Genomic DNA, 18,466 nt, shown 5'->3' with positions numbered 1-18,466 from the left:
GGACCCCCCCCCCAAATTAGTTACGTTATACTTGAACGCTCTCTTATGAAGAATTATTGAAACTGATACCAGTTTGTGTAAATAATTTATAGTTCAGAATTTTCACTTTATATAAAAGCTATGTACCGCCCTATTAACACTGCCATAATACAAAGATAAAGACAGTATTGCTATTTTACATTTAAATAATAATTGTTAATTTAATGGTGTTTAATAAATATTTAGATGAAAGCTTTGTTTCATTTATGAGGAATGACTGACATGCAAGTCGGACTTGAATTCGTGTATGCGGTGATGTTAGTTATTTCGACTATGTATTTGCGTGTTGTTCCCACGAGAATATAAGTGCGTGTTCCTATTTCACCATGCCTCCTGCTGATAGAGGACAAATCTTAGTTTTTAATTTATTTTATTACTATTCATTAACTATTAATGACTTAAGATGTCATGTGGAATGTGGTCTAATGGTTGCAGCTCCTTACAAATATTGTGTAAAACAAAAAACTTGGCGATTAAAAACAGTGGCGGAGAGTTTATTGCCAGTTCTTCTCTTCCGTTCTACGCCCTTGATTTTAGAACTGGCAGTAAATGTAAAATTCTTTTTTGACGTTCAATGTGTTACCTATAAGAATAAATGATTTTTTTATTTTGACTTGTACGATAAGATATTATACAAGTCTGTATGACGTTTGACATAACTGACAGCGCTCAAAATGATATTGTGACTTGAGAGAATATGGACCTTAATAATTTAGGGCTCAGGCGAAGTGTCAAGCAAACCCAATGTTGTATGTAACTTTGATAATTTCTTTATACACACCCAAAAGACAGTCGGCACGAGAAATTCGCAATTTTTTCCTAAAAGAATATTTTATCCCGAGTAACCTAATTAACATTTTATTAATTTTAACTCCTGTTAGGATTATGTTCTCTTTATATAAAACAATGTGGGTTTACATTGCTCCAGATGGCGCTATATTATACTGACCCATGCCTTCAATGCTGCATATAAATATTTCAGTGTTTTAGTCTAGCTGTCAATCACACCTAATCAACCGATTACCCGACACTATTTGTATTCTAAAAAATATATTTTTCCGTTATAAATGTTCTCTTAATATAAGGCAATTTAACAAAATTTAATCTCTAGATGGCGTCATGACGTATTGACCCAACTACGCAAGCATAATCACCGTAAATAAAATAAACCTTGCTTAGGAATTTACAAGAGTATTTACATGACTACTAATTTGCATATAGAAAAGAGAATTGGGAGTTCCTTGCTATGGGAGACGTAAGGTATTAAAAAATAAGTATATTCAACAATATTTTAATTATACAAATATAAATTACGTTTTCATAATAAATACAGCAAAAAAACGCCAGAAATAATATGGGATTGTATTACGAAGTCAGTATTCCTATTTCCTAGTATCGACATATGAATCTTCTAATTCTAGCAATCATCTAAGTTCAATTAATATTTAAAACTAATAAAAAATTATGTGTGTATTTAATATAGCTGTCAGGCACTGGAATTTAATTTCTTGACATTAGATTTAACCTACAATATACATATTATGTAGAAAAAAAAATACTGCCTATTTCTTTTGAAAACTATTAATGTTTAAAAAAAATTATAGAATTGAAATTTATCTATCTCCCATGATGTCAATCATTATAAAATGCAGTTCAGAAGCCTGCAGTCTTTTGTTTAAATTATTACAATATATTGTTTTTGTTACATACTATTCAATATAGAGTATTTAAAACATTTTGCAATAAAGGATTTTATTATGGAGATGACGGCTTATAAGGGTTAAGCAAATATTCCGAGAAAGAATTAACAGCATCAGCACCCCTGACCTCTTTATCTAAAAGTGGTAATTTTGTGACGTGAAAGTCTTCATACAAATCTGCTATTTGTTCAAGATATTTCTCTTGCACTTTATGCCTCGCTGCACATAGTTCACATGGCGCAGAAGCCTTCAATAAAAGTTGATTAACAATAATATTGTGTGTATCAATGCCACACCTAGTAAGTTCCTGAACAAGTCTCTCTGTTTCATACAAAGACAGAAATTCAGCTATACAAACACACACAAAAGTTGTCTGATTGGGATCTTTGAACTGAGTGTTCACTTGTCGTATGATAGATAGCATTTCATCCATTTTATTGCTAAACATGTCTGAATTAAAGTCTGCCATGCCAAATAGAGATGCAACTTGGTTGATGAATGGTGCTACCTGGAAATTACAGAAATAATAATAGATTTAGGATATAAATGACAAGATTAGATTGTCTTAGTGATAAAATTATCTTAGAAGAAAAACATTACTAACCCATAATGATAAGAAAAATAGGCACAGAATTATGCTTCATATTGTATCAACTATATCTTCATATTATGTGTTTGGTCATTAAGATCCCAGTCAATAAAATAATTATAATGGTATAGTATTTTAATGATGGACTGTATATACAGTCAAATCTGTTTATGACAACATCATTGTATTGACCAAAATCAAAGGTCCCAGCTGAATTCTATGTACATGTATGTATATTAAGTACCCAATAATAACCAAATATGAGTATAGTCCCTTCGTTGGCATTGTAACAGATTTTGACTGTATATACATACAAAATTAGGTCACTTCTACAAATCAATGAGATAACATTTATATAATTTACCTTGGATTTCAAGAGCATTAGTTTACCAAGCCCTTTCTCTACAACTTGAGGGAATGACAGTAAACGTAAAGTGTGTCCTGTTGGTGCAGTGTCAAACACCACAGCACTGAAGTTCATGCCTTTTACTAATTTCATAACCTGGAAATGTTACATTGTTACTGATATGAAACATTTATTTATTTTACATTTGTTCATAGATATTTATAATTTTATTTTAGTAACCTATTTTAAAATTTTCAAATTTATGTCTTAACTTCAAATTAAGTATAATACCAAAACATTTAGGGTAAAGCAGTCCTTAGACGGCGCATGGTGATCTGCAGTTTCCATACTAAATATATATTTGCAATACACGGACCGCCCGATCAGTTCCTGAGCAAAAGCATCTATGGCCCGCTTAAGATTAAACATTGGAATCATACTTAGCGCTGTCTCAACCAAATGTTGCTATTAAGGCAAGTATGATTTCCATAATATGACAAAAACATTTTGGATTTGACATAAATCCAACATCAATCAGACTTAGGGCTACTAGGTCTCAAATTTGAATCTAATTCTTAGACCTACTACAATGGCCTAAAAAAATATTGGTGCAATATTGCAAAAAATATAAATACCTCAGCATAACTCATAGCCTCATCTATTCCTGGGAATGCCCCAACAATTTCCTGCATCACACCTTTACCCAATCTCATTGCCTCTGCTTCTCCTTCGAAATATTCTTCAGGTAATTCGGTTAATCCAACATTTGGATCAATTTCCATAGCAAAAAGATTTTCAAAGCCCTTTACTTTAGTTGGTACCTGATTTATGTGTCATTTAATTATAACTCCTTTTTTAAATTATGACTATAATTGTAAAGTTTATAGCAAAATCAATGATCTTAAAAAGCAACAAATTACACAAAGTAAAAAAAAACAAAAAAGGTATTCTGTCATTCTGCTGATATCTTACCTTTGAAAACTTTTGATCAAAGGCATCAGAAATGTTGTGTGCTGGATCTGTAGATATTATGAGAACTGATTCTCGCACTTTGGAAAGCTGTACTGCCAAACTACAACTGTAATAATAATTGGGAATAATAAATTCGATGTTTTATTATAACTTCTTATTACGCGGTGGCTTAATACCTAATATTTTACCTGCACGTAGTTTTACCAACACCTCCTTTACCACCAACAAAAATCCAACGCAATGATTTTTGTTCGATGACATTCTTCAAAGAAGGCTCTAGTGGTTCAAAATCAGTATTATCGCCCATATTTAGAAATAATTTTATTAACTGGAATAAGAATTCGTAGTATAAAAATTAATTAACCGTAACCACAAAAAGTTAGGGCATAGAGACACACAGATTTAGTAGAGTACACAAGTAAATGACGAGTAATCAGTAAACAGTTGGAATTTGGAAAATAGGAAATCGAGTGACAACTGACAACTGATAAATGACAATAGGATGAGGATTTTCTATTTTAACTCGTATTGTCAATGTCATTAATTGTCACTTTGAAATAAAAATTACATTCAAACTAAATGACAAGCCAACAAGCCAACTGCTTTCTTCCGCGCAATCACCCTTAAGTGGCGCTGGGAACCCCGTTACGCCCATGGGCTTGCGGGGGGTTGCGGGGTACGCGTCCCGCTCAACGGCGGGACGGTCGTTGGAGCGGGCCTGGAGCAGCCCTGAACCTCGTTTGCGCTGCGGAGCGTCTTCGCTCACGCAGCGCCTCTCGTTTCATGTCAGTGGGGCTGGTGACGCCCCCCCGTGGCGGCAACGGGCGCGCGTGGGCGCGGTCGTACTGCACCGGGTGAGACCCACGGTTACCCGAGGGAAGCCTAGCGAGGCAGACCAGCGGACGAATCCTCTGCGCGCTCCGAGACGCCGACGGGAGGGGTCCAGCCCATTAGTCTTGGATGTTGTTGATGTTGTCATAAATGTTGTTGGGATTCATCAGACTCCGGAAGGCTCGCCTGTGGTCTGGAGGTCGTGTATGATGCGGGGCGAGGCGCTGGAGGTGCTCGAAGCCGGAGGCGTCCGCACGCTCGAACATGCGCCTCGCCAGCTCGCCAATAAAGTCGTCCAGACCTTGCTGCCTCAGGTCTCTCGAAATAGTCGCGTTCCTCACGTAACGCGGCGCGTCGACGATACGTCGAAGGGACGATACGTCGAAGGGCCAAACTAAATGACAATATCGTAATGTTAAGTTCAATGTCAGTTGTCAATTGTCAGTCTACTATAGTACTATTTATTTAGTAATCTCTATTCTCTGATCATTGATCATATTTATAGACAAAATATTAAATAAAAAGACGCCGGAAATTTAAATTGAATAGGCAGCTAAAGAATTATGAATAAGTTAATAGTATGATTATAAGCGCTATAAAGGAATCTGGAATACTAAAGATTCAGTATGAAAATAATTTTACATCGATTACTCCGAGGTCGTCTTTCTTTAAAAGTTTATGTGTTTATAATTTCCTTCATTGTATTATGTGGTTATATTTTACCACATTATAAATTTTATCCGATAGCTCCTGTAACTGTAGCTCCAGCGCTGAACAGTCATACAAGGGTCACTAAACACTTATCAAAATTAGTAACTCTTGTTTTTCGTCAGTTTGAGGAATTTGAAAACGATGTCGCCGAAAGTGTTGCATCTTTTGTGGGGGCATATCCTAATATGCAAATTTTGATTCTAAATCAAAGTCCACAATATCCACCTTATCAATTTTCGACATCAAACAATACCTTACGTAATGTGAAAATAGTATCGTTAGATCTTAAACTCGATTCTTCTCCTAACGAGTTAAAGCCTCTATCCCACATTTCTACTGAGTACGTGCTTTTTGTACCTGACTCGACACGTGTAACGCGTCGTGTACTTCAGCAATTACTATTGGCTGCTACAAGCGCTCCAACTCAAGGCACAGCTGTAGGTGTTGGTGGTTCCCGATTAGTTTGTCAGCAAGTGAAATGGAACTTTGTAGATTGGACACTGCAGTACAGCAAAGATGCTTCAGGAAAGATATGTGATGCAGTGCAAGGACAGCATGCTGTTATATTTAAGACTTCAATATTACACACACTCCCTGATCCATTTTTGTTTCCTTTTCCTGAGTCACTGTATCTCCAGACTGCAGTGAGAAAAATAAAAGTAAGTATATTAATATAAGAAAACTGTGCCTTTATTTTATTTATTATATAAAACGCATTTGTGTCTTTTGATCATGTTTAACATTTTATTGACTTTTAAAAGACATATTTCTGTGTTATGAAAAAGTGAAAATTAACAATCTTTTTCAGATACAAATAATTGATGGCAAATTTAGTTCTGGTAGGAGCGTATTAAAGACTCCTATATCAAAGCAGAAAGCATCAAGACGGCAACGAGAATATAGAATAGCACTATATAAACAGCTGGGTGTAAAAGCTGTTGTACGAGATGATGGCAGAGTCCAGTGGTATGGTTGCAAAAGAGAAACTCAGGTATTTTATAGTAAATTAATAAAATGTAATTTAAATATCCTTTCAACATAAAGCTGTTAACAAAGTCAAGGTCCCTAAAATGTAATTAGAAAATTTGATGTTGTGTTAGGGCTAAAAGATCAGGTTATTGGAATTTCTGTATTGTAATTTTTTAGTATTCAATAATTGGTTTTTTTCTTTAATGGGTTGCATATTTGTAATTCTATTTTTGCAGCGATGTTTTCCGCCTGTACAAGGTACACCATCCTATATACTTTCTGGCCGAAATATTCCTCCTTGTTGTAGGAGAAATATACGCAGAACAGCAGCTCATGTTCTAAGAGCATTATTACAAGCCGGAGCTAGATGTTGGCTTGAGACCACTTCACTACTTGGTGCAGTAGTACGGTAACTTTCAAATTTATTTTATTATTACTTTGGCTTTATGTGTTAAGATGATGCTAAACTTTTAAGATTTTGTAAATATCAGTATTGCGTTTACAAATTCAAATCTAAAAATCATTTAATCATATAGGTAACACATTGTACACTTATGATCGTCAAAAGAAATATGAAATGCTTCTAACTTTACATTTAGTGCCAGTTCTCAAATCAAGGGCGTAGAACGGAAGAGAAGAACTGGCAATAAACTCTCCGCCACTCGTCTTAAACGCCTTTTTTTTTACACAACGTTTGTAAGAAGCTGCAACCATTACACCATGTTCCACATGACATCTTAAGTAATTAATAATTATAACATAAATTAAAAACAAAGAGTTGTCCTCTATCAGCAGGAGGCATGGTGAAATAGGAGCACGCACTTACATTCTCGTCGGAACAACACGCATACACATAGTCGAAATAACTAACATCACCACATACACGAATCCAAGTCCGACCAGTCACCACAAGTAGCACCCGTTCACGAGTATGACGCATGGCCAGCCATCGGCCTCGTTACAGTCTTCTAGTTAAAAATTGTTTTTAGGGGCGATCTCTTACCTTGGGCGGAATATGCAGAAATCGGCATACACTCGGCCGACTTGCCAAGAGTTTCTTGGCTCCAACGTGGAGGTGCAGACAATGATGGCTTTGTATGGGAACGTGCAACGAAAGGACATTACTATAGAGTGGCTTATTCGGCTACAAATAGAGTTTATGTTCTGATACTTCCCTTTACACCAAAGAATGGTACTATGTGGCCAGCTGACTGGGTAATGGCTCATCAGAGAGAGTTCCCTGAAAGACACTTGCACCCGCTTGCTCAGGTATATATCTTAAAATTTGTACTTATTGGCTAAAAAGAAACAATAAAATTTCATACCGTGTATGTGTAAATTGTGATCAATTCTACTATCCGATCGCTTTATATCTATTCTATTATTATATATATATATAATGAAAATGGTCTTCGTTTGAGGCTCAATCACGCCTAAACCACGAAATTTTTCCTAGATGGTTTATGGCTATTTATTTTTCGAATTCTAACGTTCCTTCATTTTTTTATTGCTGTTTTACTTTTATGAAAATTTTACATACGGACTTCACCGCGGCAACATTCGGGGAGGCTTCCTAGAACCTCAAAACGTTAACATCTGTTAAAAACTGGATTTCCGAAAATTTTCAATTTTCCTAGCGAGAAGTTAAAATGAAGAATAATAAAAATATGAAAAAAAAATTATAATGAGACATAAAATTTTATTTATTTCCTATTTGAATTCGACCAGCGAAGCGGGCGGGAAACGGCTAGTCTTTATTTATAATGATATTCATGGTTGTAACCAGTAATAAACGCAGTCCACGTTTTATAATAAATATGATTTAATTTAGAATTAAGAATCACCATGAGTCACAACCGTAAAACAATGTTGCCTTTCAGATTCAGTTCGCAGGTCGACAAGCTCCAGCACCAAATGACGCACGCGCATTTCTTGATCTCAAATTAGGTGCCAATTCTCTGGAGAGATGCCAGAAAATTGGCCCTAAACTTATTTATCCGTAAGTTTGATGGTAAAATTATGCTTTATAACTTAAGTTATTTTTGCTTCGCAATACACGATACCAAAAATGTCCAAATTGAGATGTATGCTTTCGAGCACGGTTATTTACTATGTGATATTATTTAAGTTAGAAACAAGACGGTCAATGATAATACTAATACAGGTGATTAATTACTAGCCCTCATACTCTGTAACACCAATACAAAGTTCATACAATAATTACTTAATCTTATCTTGTGTTGATACTCTGTAAACAAACTTGATCACATCAAGCAATAGAAGGTACGTAATAAGGTTGCTGTTGGAGACAAGACGTACAATTAGAAAATTATACTAAAAATAAAACTTTATACAAACACAAAATTGCATTGCATACAAAAAGCCACTATCAACTGTATTAATAATACTTATCTTAAAGGCAATGTAGCCATTTAAACGTTATATGATATGACGTATGTTTTTTTTATTATATTTTAATGATTGAGGTATCAAAAATCTAATAATATTTTATTATCATTAAATTTTGGAAAATTATTTAATATGTCCTTTAGGTAACCTAAAGTTTATATTTCATTAGGTAGGTATAAGTTAACTGAACATTACATTTAAGATTTAACTGATATAATAAGAATTGTGTTTTTGTTTGAAATGTGGGATTATATTTATAATTATTTATTATTTAGATAATATTATCGTTCAAGGTTGTAAAGATCTCTATCTAGTCAGAGTTTAAATTTATATTTAAGCCATTTAATGGTGATGTTTTGTTTGTTAGAGTTTAATAATTTAAAAATAACGCACAATTATGTCATAGACAACAGTACTGGCATATACCTAGTGATAGGTGTCAACTAGAATAGAATCCTGGTCATTACTACGCAGAAATAATCACTGATTTATAAAAAATCTGGTACATCAGTATTTTTATTCGATTCTGTAACCGTAATATATTTACTAATAGTTGTATTTATCGTAAATAATATGACACAAAGCGCTAGCATTGTTTTAGTTACAATCTCTTATAATCGAAAACAAAATGTTTTCAAATGTTAAAAAAATTATGTAAAATTTATAAATTTTTTTACGTGTTGCACATGTAATCCGATAGTAAGAATAAGAACTCAAGTCCGTTTTCACTACCGGGTCATATGAGTTTGTGGCACTCTTGACAATAAATAGAAGGCTCTTTCATTCAATAGCAACCTGTAAGCAATACTTTTGTGATTTACCAATTGTATAAATAACTTTAAAATGCTTCGCTTAATGGCTTGATAGCAAAAATAAAAATTACCATATTTTTGATGTTTTATTTTGTATATAATAAGTCAATATTAAAAACTAAATAACAATAAAACACTAATAAATTCAATCATCTTCAAATTTCTCATCGACTACTCCAGTTTGGAATGGCGGATCACGGACTAAGCTTAACAATTTGTCCAACTTCATGATCTAAAAAAGATAAAATATTGTTTAACAACAAATATTTCGTAACATACAACCTAGTATAATGATTGAGAAATGAATTATAAGTATGACGGCTCATTGGTCTAGTGGTTAGTACCCCTGACTGCGAATCCATGGGTCCCGGGTTCGATCCCCGGCTGAGACGAACATCGATGTGATGAGCATTTGGTGTTGTGCTTAGGTCTTGTGTGTTTAAATACGTATTTGTATGTCTATATATCTATAATATGTATGTATATCCGTTGCCTAGTACCCATAACACAAGCTTCACCAGCTTAGCATGGGACTAGGTCAATCGGTGTGAATTGTCCAATCATATAAAAAATAAAATACAAATAAAGCTTACTATAATTTTTCACTGGATTTTATATTAACTTAAAACAACACTAGAATTTGTAGAAAAAATCACTGTGAATTTCTAAATGCTGGTGATTTTATATAACGAATCTATAAATATAAAGTTTTAAATATGTGAGATTTTAGAGAGAAACTTCCTAATCATCGACCTACGTCATATTTTAACGACAAAAACCAAATACGATGCAAGTTATCTCATATCTATTCGTCTTGGCAAGTACTGATGTCGATACTTGAAATTATGTAGAAAATCGTTTCAGAATAGAGTCGGAAACGCCATTGAAGTTAGAGGGTTAACCTTGTAACGGCTATAAATTAAGTAATTTAATACTGTTAATAGCATTTATTAATCTTAGAAAAAACCTTTCAATGTGTTCAAAGATACAATATTATTATACGTACATTAACCCCAAATATTTCTACATTATATAGATAAGAAAACGATTAATACTTTATTATCAGCATAGGAATCGTACCTGTAAAGTTCGTTGATCTACGTTCTGGGCCTTCTTAGGTGGTTTGCACATTACTCTTAGGTTAGGGGATAATTTCACAACGTGGCACGTACCTCTGGAAATGTATCAAAATTGATTGTTATGAATGCGTAAATGTTTTTGTAAGCATTTAAGCCTAAGAGTAGGTCATGTCACATTTAGAAAATAACTAAAACTACTATCCATACATACAAAAATCTCAGGTTTTTTTAGCCGTTTTTTTACTTTTTAGACATGCACAAAGCTGTGCGCTGTTTTGGTAATCTCTTATGTTATATATATAGGATCACGTACTTACCTACTACCCTAACTAAAATCTTATGCGTTATTTTAAAATGTTATAATTAAATTAGTACGTTAAGCACTACTAGGGTACCTAGTGGCATTTCTGAGTCTGTTTTATAGCTCAGGTATAGGAGGAGGTCGTACTCAAAGTTGTGCATTATTTGTATGCTAGATTAAACAAATGGAATTGAACTCTGAAGTCAATATCTACGTACAACTGATCACGACACAATTTTATCCATTAATTTCGAAAAATAATTCATATTTTCTAAATACAATATTATATTATCACTAAAATTGACTAATTATCTATTTAGTCATTTTTCAGATCGAATTACTAAAGAAAAAAAATAAAAAAGGTCATAATGCCCCCAGAGAGATTTGAACTCTCGACCCCTGGTTTACAAGACCAGTGCTCTAACCCCTGAGCTATGGAGGCGATACTGTCTTGGTCGAAATATTATTATAATATCTATCACCTGCTTTTACATTCAGCTGATATATTAATAACATTAACTTTTTGTGCATATATCATTGCATTATATTATCGACATGTCTTTCAAAGCGATGCTGGTACATTATTCATTTAATATTCCCAAGATTCTAAAGAACTGCACACTTTTTGTCTTTATTATTGTAAGAAATATACATCTAATATAAAAATATTTATAAGAAAACTGAAGACAATCATAAAAACCACAATTTGATAAATGATTAGATCAAATAATCTTTCTAGTAAAAAAAGACAAATAATTTGTAAGAGCCGCCGTGGCTTAGTGGCATGTAATTATTATTTAAGTATTAAAATAATACCTCGAGTCCTGTAAAATACTTTTATATAACGGTGATTAATAAGCATTCACGTTTACTATATATTTATTTATCTAAATCCCATATTGGGATTAAATAAAAGCTAAGAACCCTTTGTCGCTCCTCGAAGACACTCTCCTTAAAGTCACAATCAGCATCGGAATACTGGGCGTTGACATAACGAATGACGTTCAGTTTCGTCATTTGGAAGGATACGCTGAATTATCTTCCAAGAAGCTTGGTGTGCTCAGTAAGGCGAAACGGTACTTTACTCCGTGTCAGCGGTTGCAACTGACGGGAGCGGGAGGTCCTGAGTACCAGGTCCTTCCACTTGACCTTATTCAGCTAAAGAGTGAACTTCTTGACCAAAGAGCGATTCGAAACGTCGACAAGCAGTCAAGCGTTGGGTAGAGACGAGGTCTCTCTGCATCTTCTACCGCATTTATTAGGAGAGTTTTCTGATGTGTTGTTCGGATTAATACCTGCAGCTGAGTTGTTCCACAACTGAGCGTTTTTTAAGACAGTTTAAGCAGCTCACAGCCATTATATGGCACCCAGCAGCTGTAGTATTTCCGAACCATTTCGACTTAGGGTCCTTCAAGAAAAGAGTGTCCAATTCTTAAAATGCCGAGCCATCTGGCATTGCCAGTGTCCATGGGCAGCGGTGTCACTAAACATCAGATGAGCCTACTGCTCGTTTGCCCCCTGTTCTTTAAAAAAAACGATACCTATAAGCCTATAATGCCCATAAGGACATTAACATATTACATTCCAAGTTTTTTTTAATAATTGTTAAGATACACAACTGTCGTTCTGGTGGTATTAACAGTTGTACATTTGTAGCCTAGTGGCTTCAGCGTGCAACTCTCATGCCTGAGGTCGTAGGTTCGATCCCCGGCTGTGCACCAATGGACTTTCTTTCTATGTGCGCATTTAACATTTGCACGAACGGTGAAGGAAAACATCGTGAGAAAACCGACATGTCTTAGACCCAAAAAGTCGACGGCATGTGTCAGGCACTGGAGGCTGATCACCTACTTGCCTATTACATTTAAAAATGATTATGAAACAGATTCAGAAATCTGAGGCCAAGACCTAAAGAGGTTGTAGCGCCACTGATTTTTTTTTTTATAGTTGTAAATATTAATGGCGCTACAACCTTTTAGGTCTGGGTCTCAGATTTCTGTATCTGTTCCGTGATCATTTCAAATAGGCAAGTAGGTGATGAACCTGAGCCTTACACACACTGTCGTCTTTTTGGGTCTAAGGCAAACCGGTTTCCTCACGATGTTTACCATCACCGTACGAGTGTTAAATGCGCACATAGACAGAAAGTCAATTCGTGGACAGCATCTACGACCCACCTACGGGTGCTCATGCTCAAGATACTTGGTAATAAATAAATGAATGTATGCAAGGGCCGTGCTATTAGGATTTTTGTACTTTTTCGTCTTCTATTGTTTTTTTTAATTCCATTCACTTGGTCGTAACTATATCCTTTAGTCTTTTATGGTATCTGTGAACCATCTCATATGGATGTGTTCTTTTTTAAATCTTTTATGTTTTCCCTATGCCTTAACTATGTAGGCTTATAATAGATAATAAAAAAAACATCTACGTACTTGGTGTCCCCACAAACGACGATTGGTAGTCGAGAGTTGAAATCGATCCTGGTTAATTTCTTAGTTTTCTTGGAGACCACAGCTTGCACACAAATCGGCCGATATTTGTTCACATTCAGGTCATAAACGTAGACCTGTATAATGGTTATGACGTAACAAAAATTAATTATAAGTACGTAGATTATTATAGCTAAAATTGTATTTTTTGTTCCCGTTTAATACTTCATACTTAGAGATCAAATATTGTATACAATCTGCTCGATATTTATTCACATTCGGGTCGTAAATTTAGATTTGAATAAATTGTATTACGTAATAGAAACAATTATTGTCTAATTACATTGCGTCATTTGCTTTTTTAACCCCCATGACGCGTGTATCTTTGGCATCGTAGCTCTCAAACGAATGGACCAATTATGATGCGGTATTCTTTGTTAGAAAGCTCACGTTATCGAGTGGTTTTTACAATATTTGAAGATCCGTTCAGGCGTTTTCAGTTCATCAGCTTTAAGTTTGCGGCGGCAGAAATCTTACACATACTTATCATATAAATATAGATACAAGAGTCGCTTACAATGATTTTGGTACGCGAAAAAGGGTACAAAGAGTAACCTAACGTATAACTTTGAAGCAGTTAATTTTTATAAAGTACATATAATTATTTTATAGTACCCTTCCATCAGCCGTACAAGCTGCAAAGACTGTGCTAGAATAAGGTGCCCACTTCACGTCTCCCACAGGCGAGCCGAGCTCAAACATGAATAGTGGTTCGCTGAAATTTCACAAATTTTATAAATACTGAAAGATAAAAATCTTTGGTTATAGCCACGTCATTCATCAGGGGCCATTCAAGAATAACGTAAGAAGATTTACTGAAATTTTCCCCCTCTCCTCTTGTCAGCAAAGTAAGCAAAGCTCTCAAAACTTACCTAATACTTGAAAGGCCCCTGACACGACTATGGTAATAACGTAAATATAAAGAGTAAATTATTTATTTTGAACTAGAATTCAGACTAGTCTTAGGGGGCGGCAATAAATTACGTGAGGTGTTTTTTTTAATTTTCTGTACCTCCCTCCCCCCCTGGTGAGATGTCGTGAGATTTTATTCAACCCCCTCCCCCATCCCCCAATCTCACGTGAGATTTTTCAAAATTTGGGTTTCTTACGTAAACTCGTTGGATTGTTATTGTAAAAAGAAAAAAGAAATTGCTTCGTGCTTTTATTTACGACTAAAACAAAATAAGTGAAATGTTGAGAGTTTAGGTATGGAGTTAGCGGGAAGTTGCAGAGATGGCCTTTAGGGTCAACCGTTTTCCTAATTTTTTTTTTCAATCAGAAAAAGATTGGCGTGATATTTGCCGAGACCCCCCCTTTCTCCATCGTAAGATTAAATTACACCTCACGTAATTTATGGACGCCCCCTTACTTACAATATTGAACTAGTACCAGCCTAGGCTGCTAGCTAGCCTTTATCCTTAATAAATATTCACGAAATATTACACAAAATCTATACGTTCACCCTATTCCTAATTATAAATTCCGTAGAAGATAAAGCCACTCACTCGCGTCCATCTTCCCATATCTTAACTCTCCAGTCACCAGAGCATGACGCGTAAATACTGTTATTAAAGTAATTGTAATGAATTCTATAAACGGGCATATGATGCCCTTGTACTGATCGGACATAATTCCTGTTATATTTCAAGGAGCAAGTGTGAATCATCCCATCTTCTGTTCCCACCATGAAAATATCCGATTTCTCTGGGTGAAAGCATATACAGCTACCACAACCTTAAAAAATCGGATACATTATTTCGACGTCCATACAAAATAGTAATTAATTATATATTTATAGTGGGTTATGTGTGTTATGACCTTCAAGTATATTCTGAATGTACCAGCCTCACCTTCGTAGACGTAGAATACTTGAGATTATAAAACTTATTATGTATAATAATTGATAGTTTTTCACGGACGCTGGAGTAATAACGACACAATGTTTATTGTCGAACTTTACTACTCTTTATAAAGTGTTTTTATAAAAAAATATATATTGCACGAGTGATATATCCAAAATTCAGGCATCGTTGGTTTTATAGACGAATTAATGAATTTTTAACAAATTATTTTGTATATTAAAAATAATAAGTAATACTAACGTAACGCTGTCATTAATATTTAAATGTGGAAAGTAATTTAGTTTGAAGCGAACTATCGCAGCGGCAAACGTTCGATAATTTCGTTACGAATATTTAAATTATTATGCATATTTAATCAAAATAATATGGCTAAGATACTGACAAAAGTGATTTTACCTAATAAGGGCCAATATACTAAACCTTTATTTCTATTTTTAGGAAAGTCTCTACGAAATGGATTACATTCAGATGTAAGTAAATTTTAAAAATTTTAAATATAAAATACAAATGCAGATCTCATGGTAAAGCGTTTTTGTTAAGAAAACTAATGGGTCTATGTTTCTACATGTTCGTTTGTTTTGGTTTGATTTCTGATCGTGTAAATTTATTCTTCGGTTTTGGTGGGCGATTGACATGATCGACTTTGTCATAGAATTATATGGTTATCTCTGCCTTTTAATAAATTTAAGAAATGTATTAAAGAAAAGCTGTGTAAAAAGGCTTACTATAAAGTTAACGATTATCTAGTTGATAAAAGGGCCTGGGACTAGTGCTAGACAGGCTACTTCTCATTAATTTGCGATATTTGTTTTAAAATAAGTGTTGTTTGATGATTTGCTATTTTAAAAGAGTACCGAGAGTTTTTTACGCCGGCTTTTTCTCTCGGCCTACACCCTCTGTCTTCTTTGCCGATGCGTAGGGATGCCTACAAACTCAAATTTAATGACGTGGAATAAGTGATACATGTGTCTTATGTTCCATAATAAACATATATTATTTTCTTTCAGGTAGCTGTAAAAGAAATCAAAATACCGATACCCGGGGGCTATATAGCAGGTAAACTGTGGGGTAACGATCAGCAACAACCAATTCTTGCTTTACATGGATGGCAGGATAACTGCGGGGTATGGGACCCTTTAGCGGCTATGCTCTGTGATAAAAAGCCTCTACTGGCAATCGATCTACCAGGCCACGGTCTTTCATCATGGCAACCACCAGGTACCTTATCGTTAACGCAGTCATAAATAATTAACTTCGTTTTTGTATTGGCGCTTCAATAGGCCAAGATAATTGATCATTTTTAAATAGTACTACTGACAATTTTAACCTGGTTGTTTTCACAGGTGCCTACCAAGACACCTGGGACGTTGTACAATATATTATAGAGTTAAAGAATTATTTCAAATGGGACAAGTTGTCTATGCTGGGTCACTCATTAGGATCGGTTGGAGGTCTGCGATATGCTGGTTTGTACCCTAAAAACGTCGAATTTTTTATAGCCGTTGAAAATCTTGTATATGAAGATCTTGATACTGACTTCGTTCTGAAATATCTTCCTAAGGAGTTAGAGAAATATCAAATGTGTCAACATCTTCACAACAAAGACCCACCGGAAGGTACGATGGAGGATCTAACTTATAAATTATATACTGCGATGAATAAATCTGTAGATAAGCAAAATATGCACTATTTAACACAACGAGCCATAAGGCCTTCAAACAGGGATCCAACCAAATTTTGTTATACAAGAGATATTCGTTTAAAATGTATGTCCATGAAGCCGTCAAAAAAAGAGTTCCTAGAAAGGTTATTTAGCCGTGTCTCGTGTCCGTTGTTGTATATTAAGGCAGCTAACTCGTCTTATAAATTATCTGACGAACACTGTTTAAGGGTGAGAGAAATACTAGAAAAAAATAACCCGAATTATGAAAGCCACACCGTTGAGGGTAGCCATCATGTCCATGTAAATAACCCAGAGAGACTGGCGCCGATAATCATAGATTTCTTCAGAAAACATAAGATTCACTAAATATATGGAATGAATATATTTTAGACTATTAACTTGATGTTAGGAAATTAAATTATTTACAGCGAAATGATAAAAATTTACTACGTTTGCACGAAATATCGTTAAAATGTATATTATATCGCAATATATTTATTTAATAGAAAACGTGGGATTTTAATTATGAAAATTTTATTATGGGTGTGATTTTAATGGATTTTAATTATGAAACTTTTGTTTTTCGTATAAGTTTATCTGATGTCCAGTATATAATTGTTCTTATAACAAATTCACGATTTTTTTTGTTAAATAACACGAAATACAACTATGCATGCAAATTTTCTTTTTTTACCGGATTTATCTTCCCTCATACATTAAAAATTCCTACAGCAAATAATAAAATAATTTAAGATTACTCACTGTTTACTGTGAGCAAAGTTCCATCAGGGCCAGGTATTGGTGGAATATCGGATCTAAGCGTGATGATGGTGGTGGCTTGCAATTCTCCCGGCATCACTGCCCATTGGACTACTCGTCCGTCCCCAGAAATAGAGAAGAAAGAGGCTTCACCATCTATTAAACGGGCTCCCCAACGAATCTAAATATCATCGCAGTCTTTAATAAAATTACCTATATCTTTTATATTGCTTTAAGGATTTACGATCCGATGTTACAATTTTATTTTTTAATTTATATTTACAATTTTCTGCGACAATTCTACTGTCTTCTTTCTAATATGCATATTTATTTGACGAAAACTCACCTCCCACACAATATTGCTATGTTTGTCTCTCACAGAATCGGACTTGTACTGGTACGAAGACTCCAGAGTAAGTTGTGCGTTGTACACGCAAACGTTACCATCGTATTGGCCTGAATAGTTTTATAATTAATAATAAAACAAATAAACCAGTAGCGCTACAACTTTTTTAGGTCTTGGTCTCAGGTTTCAGTTACATGATCATTTGTCAAACTAATATGCAAGTAGGTGATCAGCCTCCTGTGCCTAATACACGCCATCGAGTTTTTGGGTCTAAGGCAAGCCGGTTTCATTACAATTTTTTTTCGAATGTTAAATGCGCATATAGAAAGAAAGTCCATTGGAGAAGTAGCAGTGTTGGCCTGGTGGCTTCAGGGTGCGACTCTCATCCCTGTGGACTTTATTTTCTATGTGCGCATTTAACATTCGCTCAAACAGTGGACGGAAACATCGTAAGGAAACCGGCTTGCAGTAGACTCAAAAAGTCCGCATGTGTCAGGCACAAAAGGCTGATCATCTACTTACTTATTTGATTGACAAATAATCATGAAACAGATACAGAAATCTGAGAAACCTAAAATGGTTGTAG

General features: G+C 34.7%; 4 protein-coding genes and 1 non-coding gene across 5 annotated transcripts in view; 2 read left to right on the top strand and 3 right to left on the bottom strand.

The window, feature by feature from the left end:
* Positions 1 to 1,316: 1,316 nt before the first annotated feature.
* On the bottom strand, positions 1,317 to 4,080 carry LOC125060778 (ATPase ASNA1 homolog). The gene is made up of 5 exons (XM_047665841.1): positions 3,835 to 4,080; positions 3,647 to 3,752; positions 3,310 to 3,495; positions 2,693 to 2,830; positions 1,317 to 2,247 (listed from the first exon to the last, which is right to left on the bottom strand). The coding sequence occupies exons 1-5, from the start codon at positions 3,951 to 3,953 to the stop codon at positions 1,795 to 1,797; spliced, it is 1,002 nt and encodes a 333-aa protein (XP_047521797.1). The 5' UTR covers positions 3,954 to 4,080; the 3' UTR covers positions 1,317 to 1,794.
* An 872-nt stretch (positions 4,081 to 4,952) lies between these two features.
* LOC125060984 (ribitol 5-phosphate transferase FKRP) lies at positions 4,953 to 9,455 on the top strand. Its single transcript, XM_047666121.1, has 5 exons — positions 4,953 to 5,847; positions 5,997 to 6,179; positions 6,394 to 6,566; positions 7,147 to 7,426; positions 8,038 to 9,455. The coding sequence occupies exons 1-5, from the start codon at positions 5,104 to 5,106 to the stop codon at positions 8,158 to 8,160; spliced, it is 1,503 nt and encodes a 500-aa protein (XP_047522077.1). The 5' UTR covers positions 4,953 to 5,103; the 3' UTR covers positions 8,161 to 9,455.
* LOC125060975 (dynein intermediate chain 2, ciliary) overlaps positions 9,452 to 18,466 on the bottom strand; it is a 22,319-nt gene continuing 13,304 nt past the window's right edge. Inside the window, exons 11-17 of the mRNA XM_047666109.1 lie at positions 17,881 to 17,990; positions 17,538 to 17,715; positions 14,756 to 14,984; positions 13,866 to 13,965; positions 13,194 to 13,327; positions 10,459 to 10,552; positions 9,452 to 9,610 (exon numbers count right to left, since the gene is read on the bottom strand). Coding sequence (XP_047522065.1) covers positions 9,524 to 9,610; positions 10,459 to 10,552; positions 13,194 to 13,327; positions 13,866 to 13,965; positions 14,756 to 14,984; positions 17,538 to 17,715; positions 17,881 to 17,990 — 932 coding nt within the window. The 3' untranslated portion in view covers positions 9,452 to 9,523. The remainder of the gene's footprint in view (positions 9,611 to 10,458; positions 10,553 to 13,193; positions 13,328 to 13,865; positions 13,966 to 14,755; positions 14,985 to 17,537; positions 17,716 to 17,880; positions 17,991 to 18,466) is intronic.
* Positions 11,128 to 11,200, bottom strand: Trnat-ugu. Its single transcript has one exon. It is a non-coding gene; the product is annotated as a tRNA-Thr (tRNA).
* Positions 15,175 to 17,455, top strand: LOC125060994 (probable serine hydrolase). The gene is made up of 3 exons (XM_047666132.1): positions 15,175 to 15,582; positions 16,120 to 16,330; positions 16,456 to 17,455. The coding sequence occupies exons 1-3, from the start codon at positions 15,478 to 15,480 to the stop codon at positions 17,139 to 17,141; spliced, it is 1,002 nt and encodes a 333-aa protein (XP_047522088.1). The 5' UTR covers positions 15,175 to 15,477; the 3' UTR covers positions 17,142 to 17,455.

This window comes from Pieris napi, chromosome 2 (assembly GCF_905475465.1).
Source record: "Pieris napi chromosome 2, ilPieNapi1.2, whole genome shotgun sequence".
NCBI lineage: Eukaryota > Metazoa > Arthropoda > Insecta > Lepidoptera > Pieridae > Pieris > Pieris napi.
This window is presented reverse-complemented; position numbering and strand designations above follow the sequence as displayed.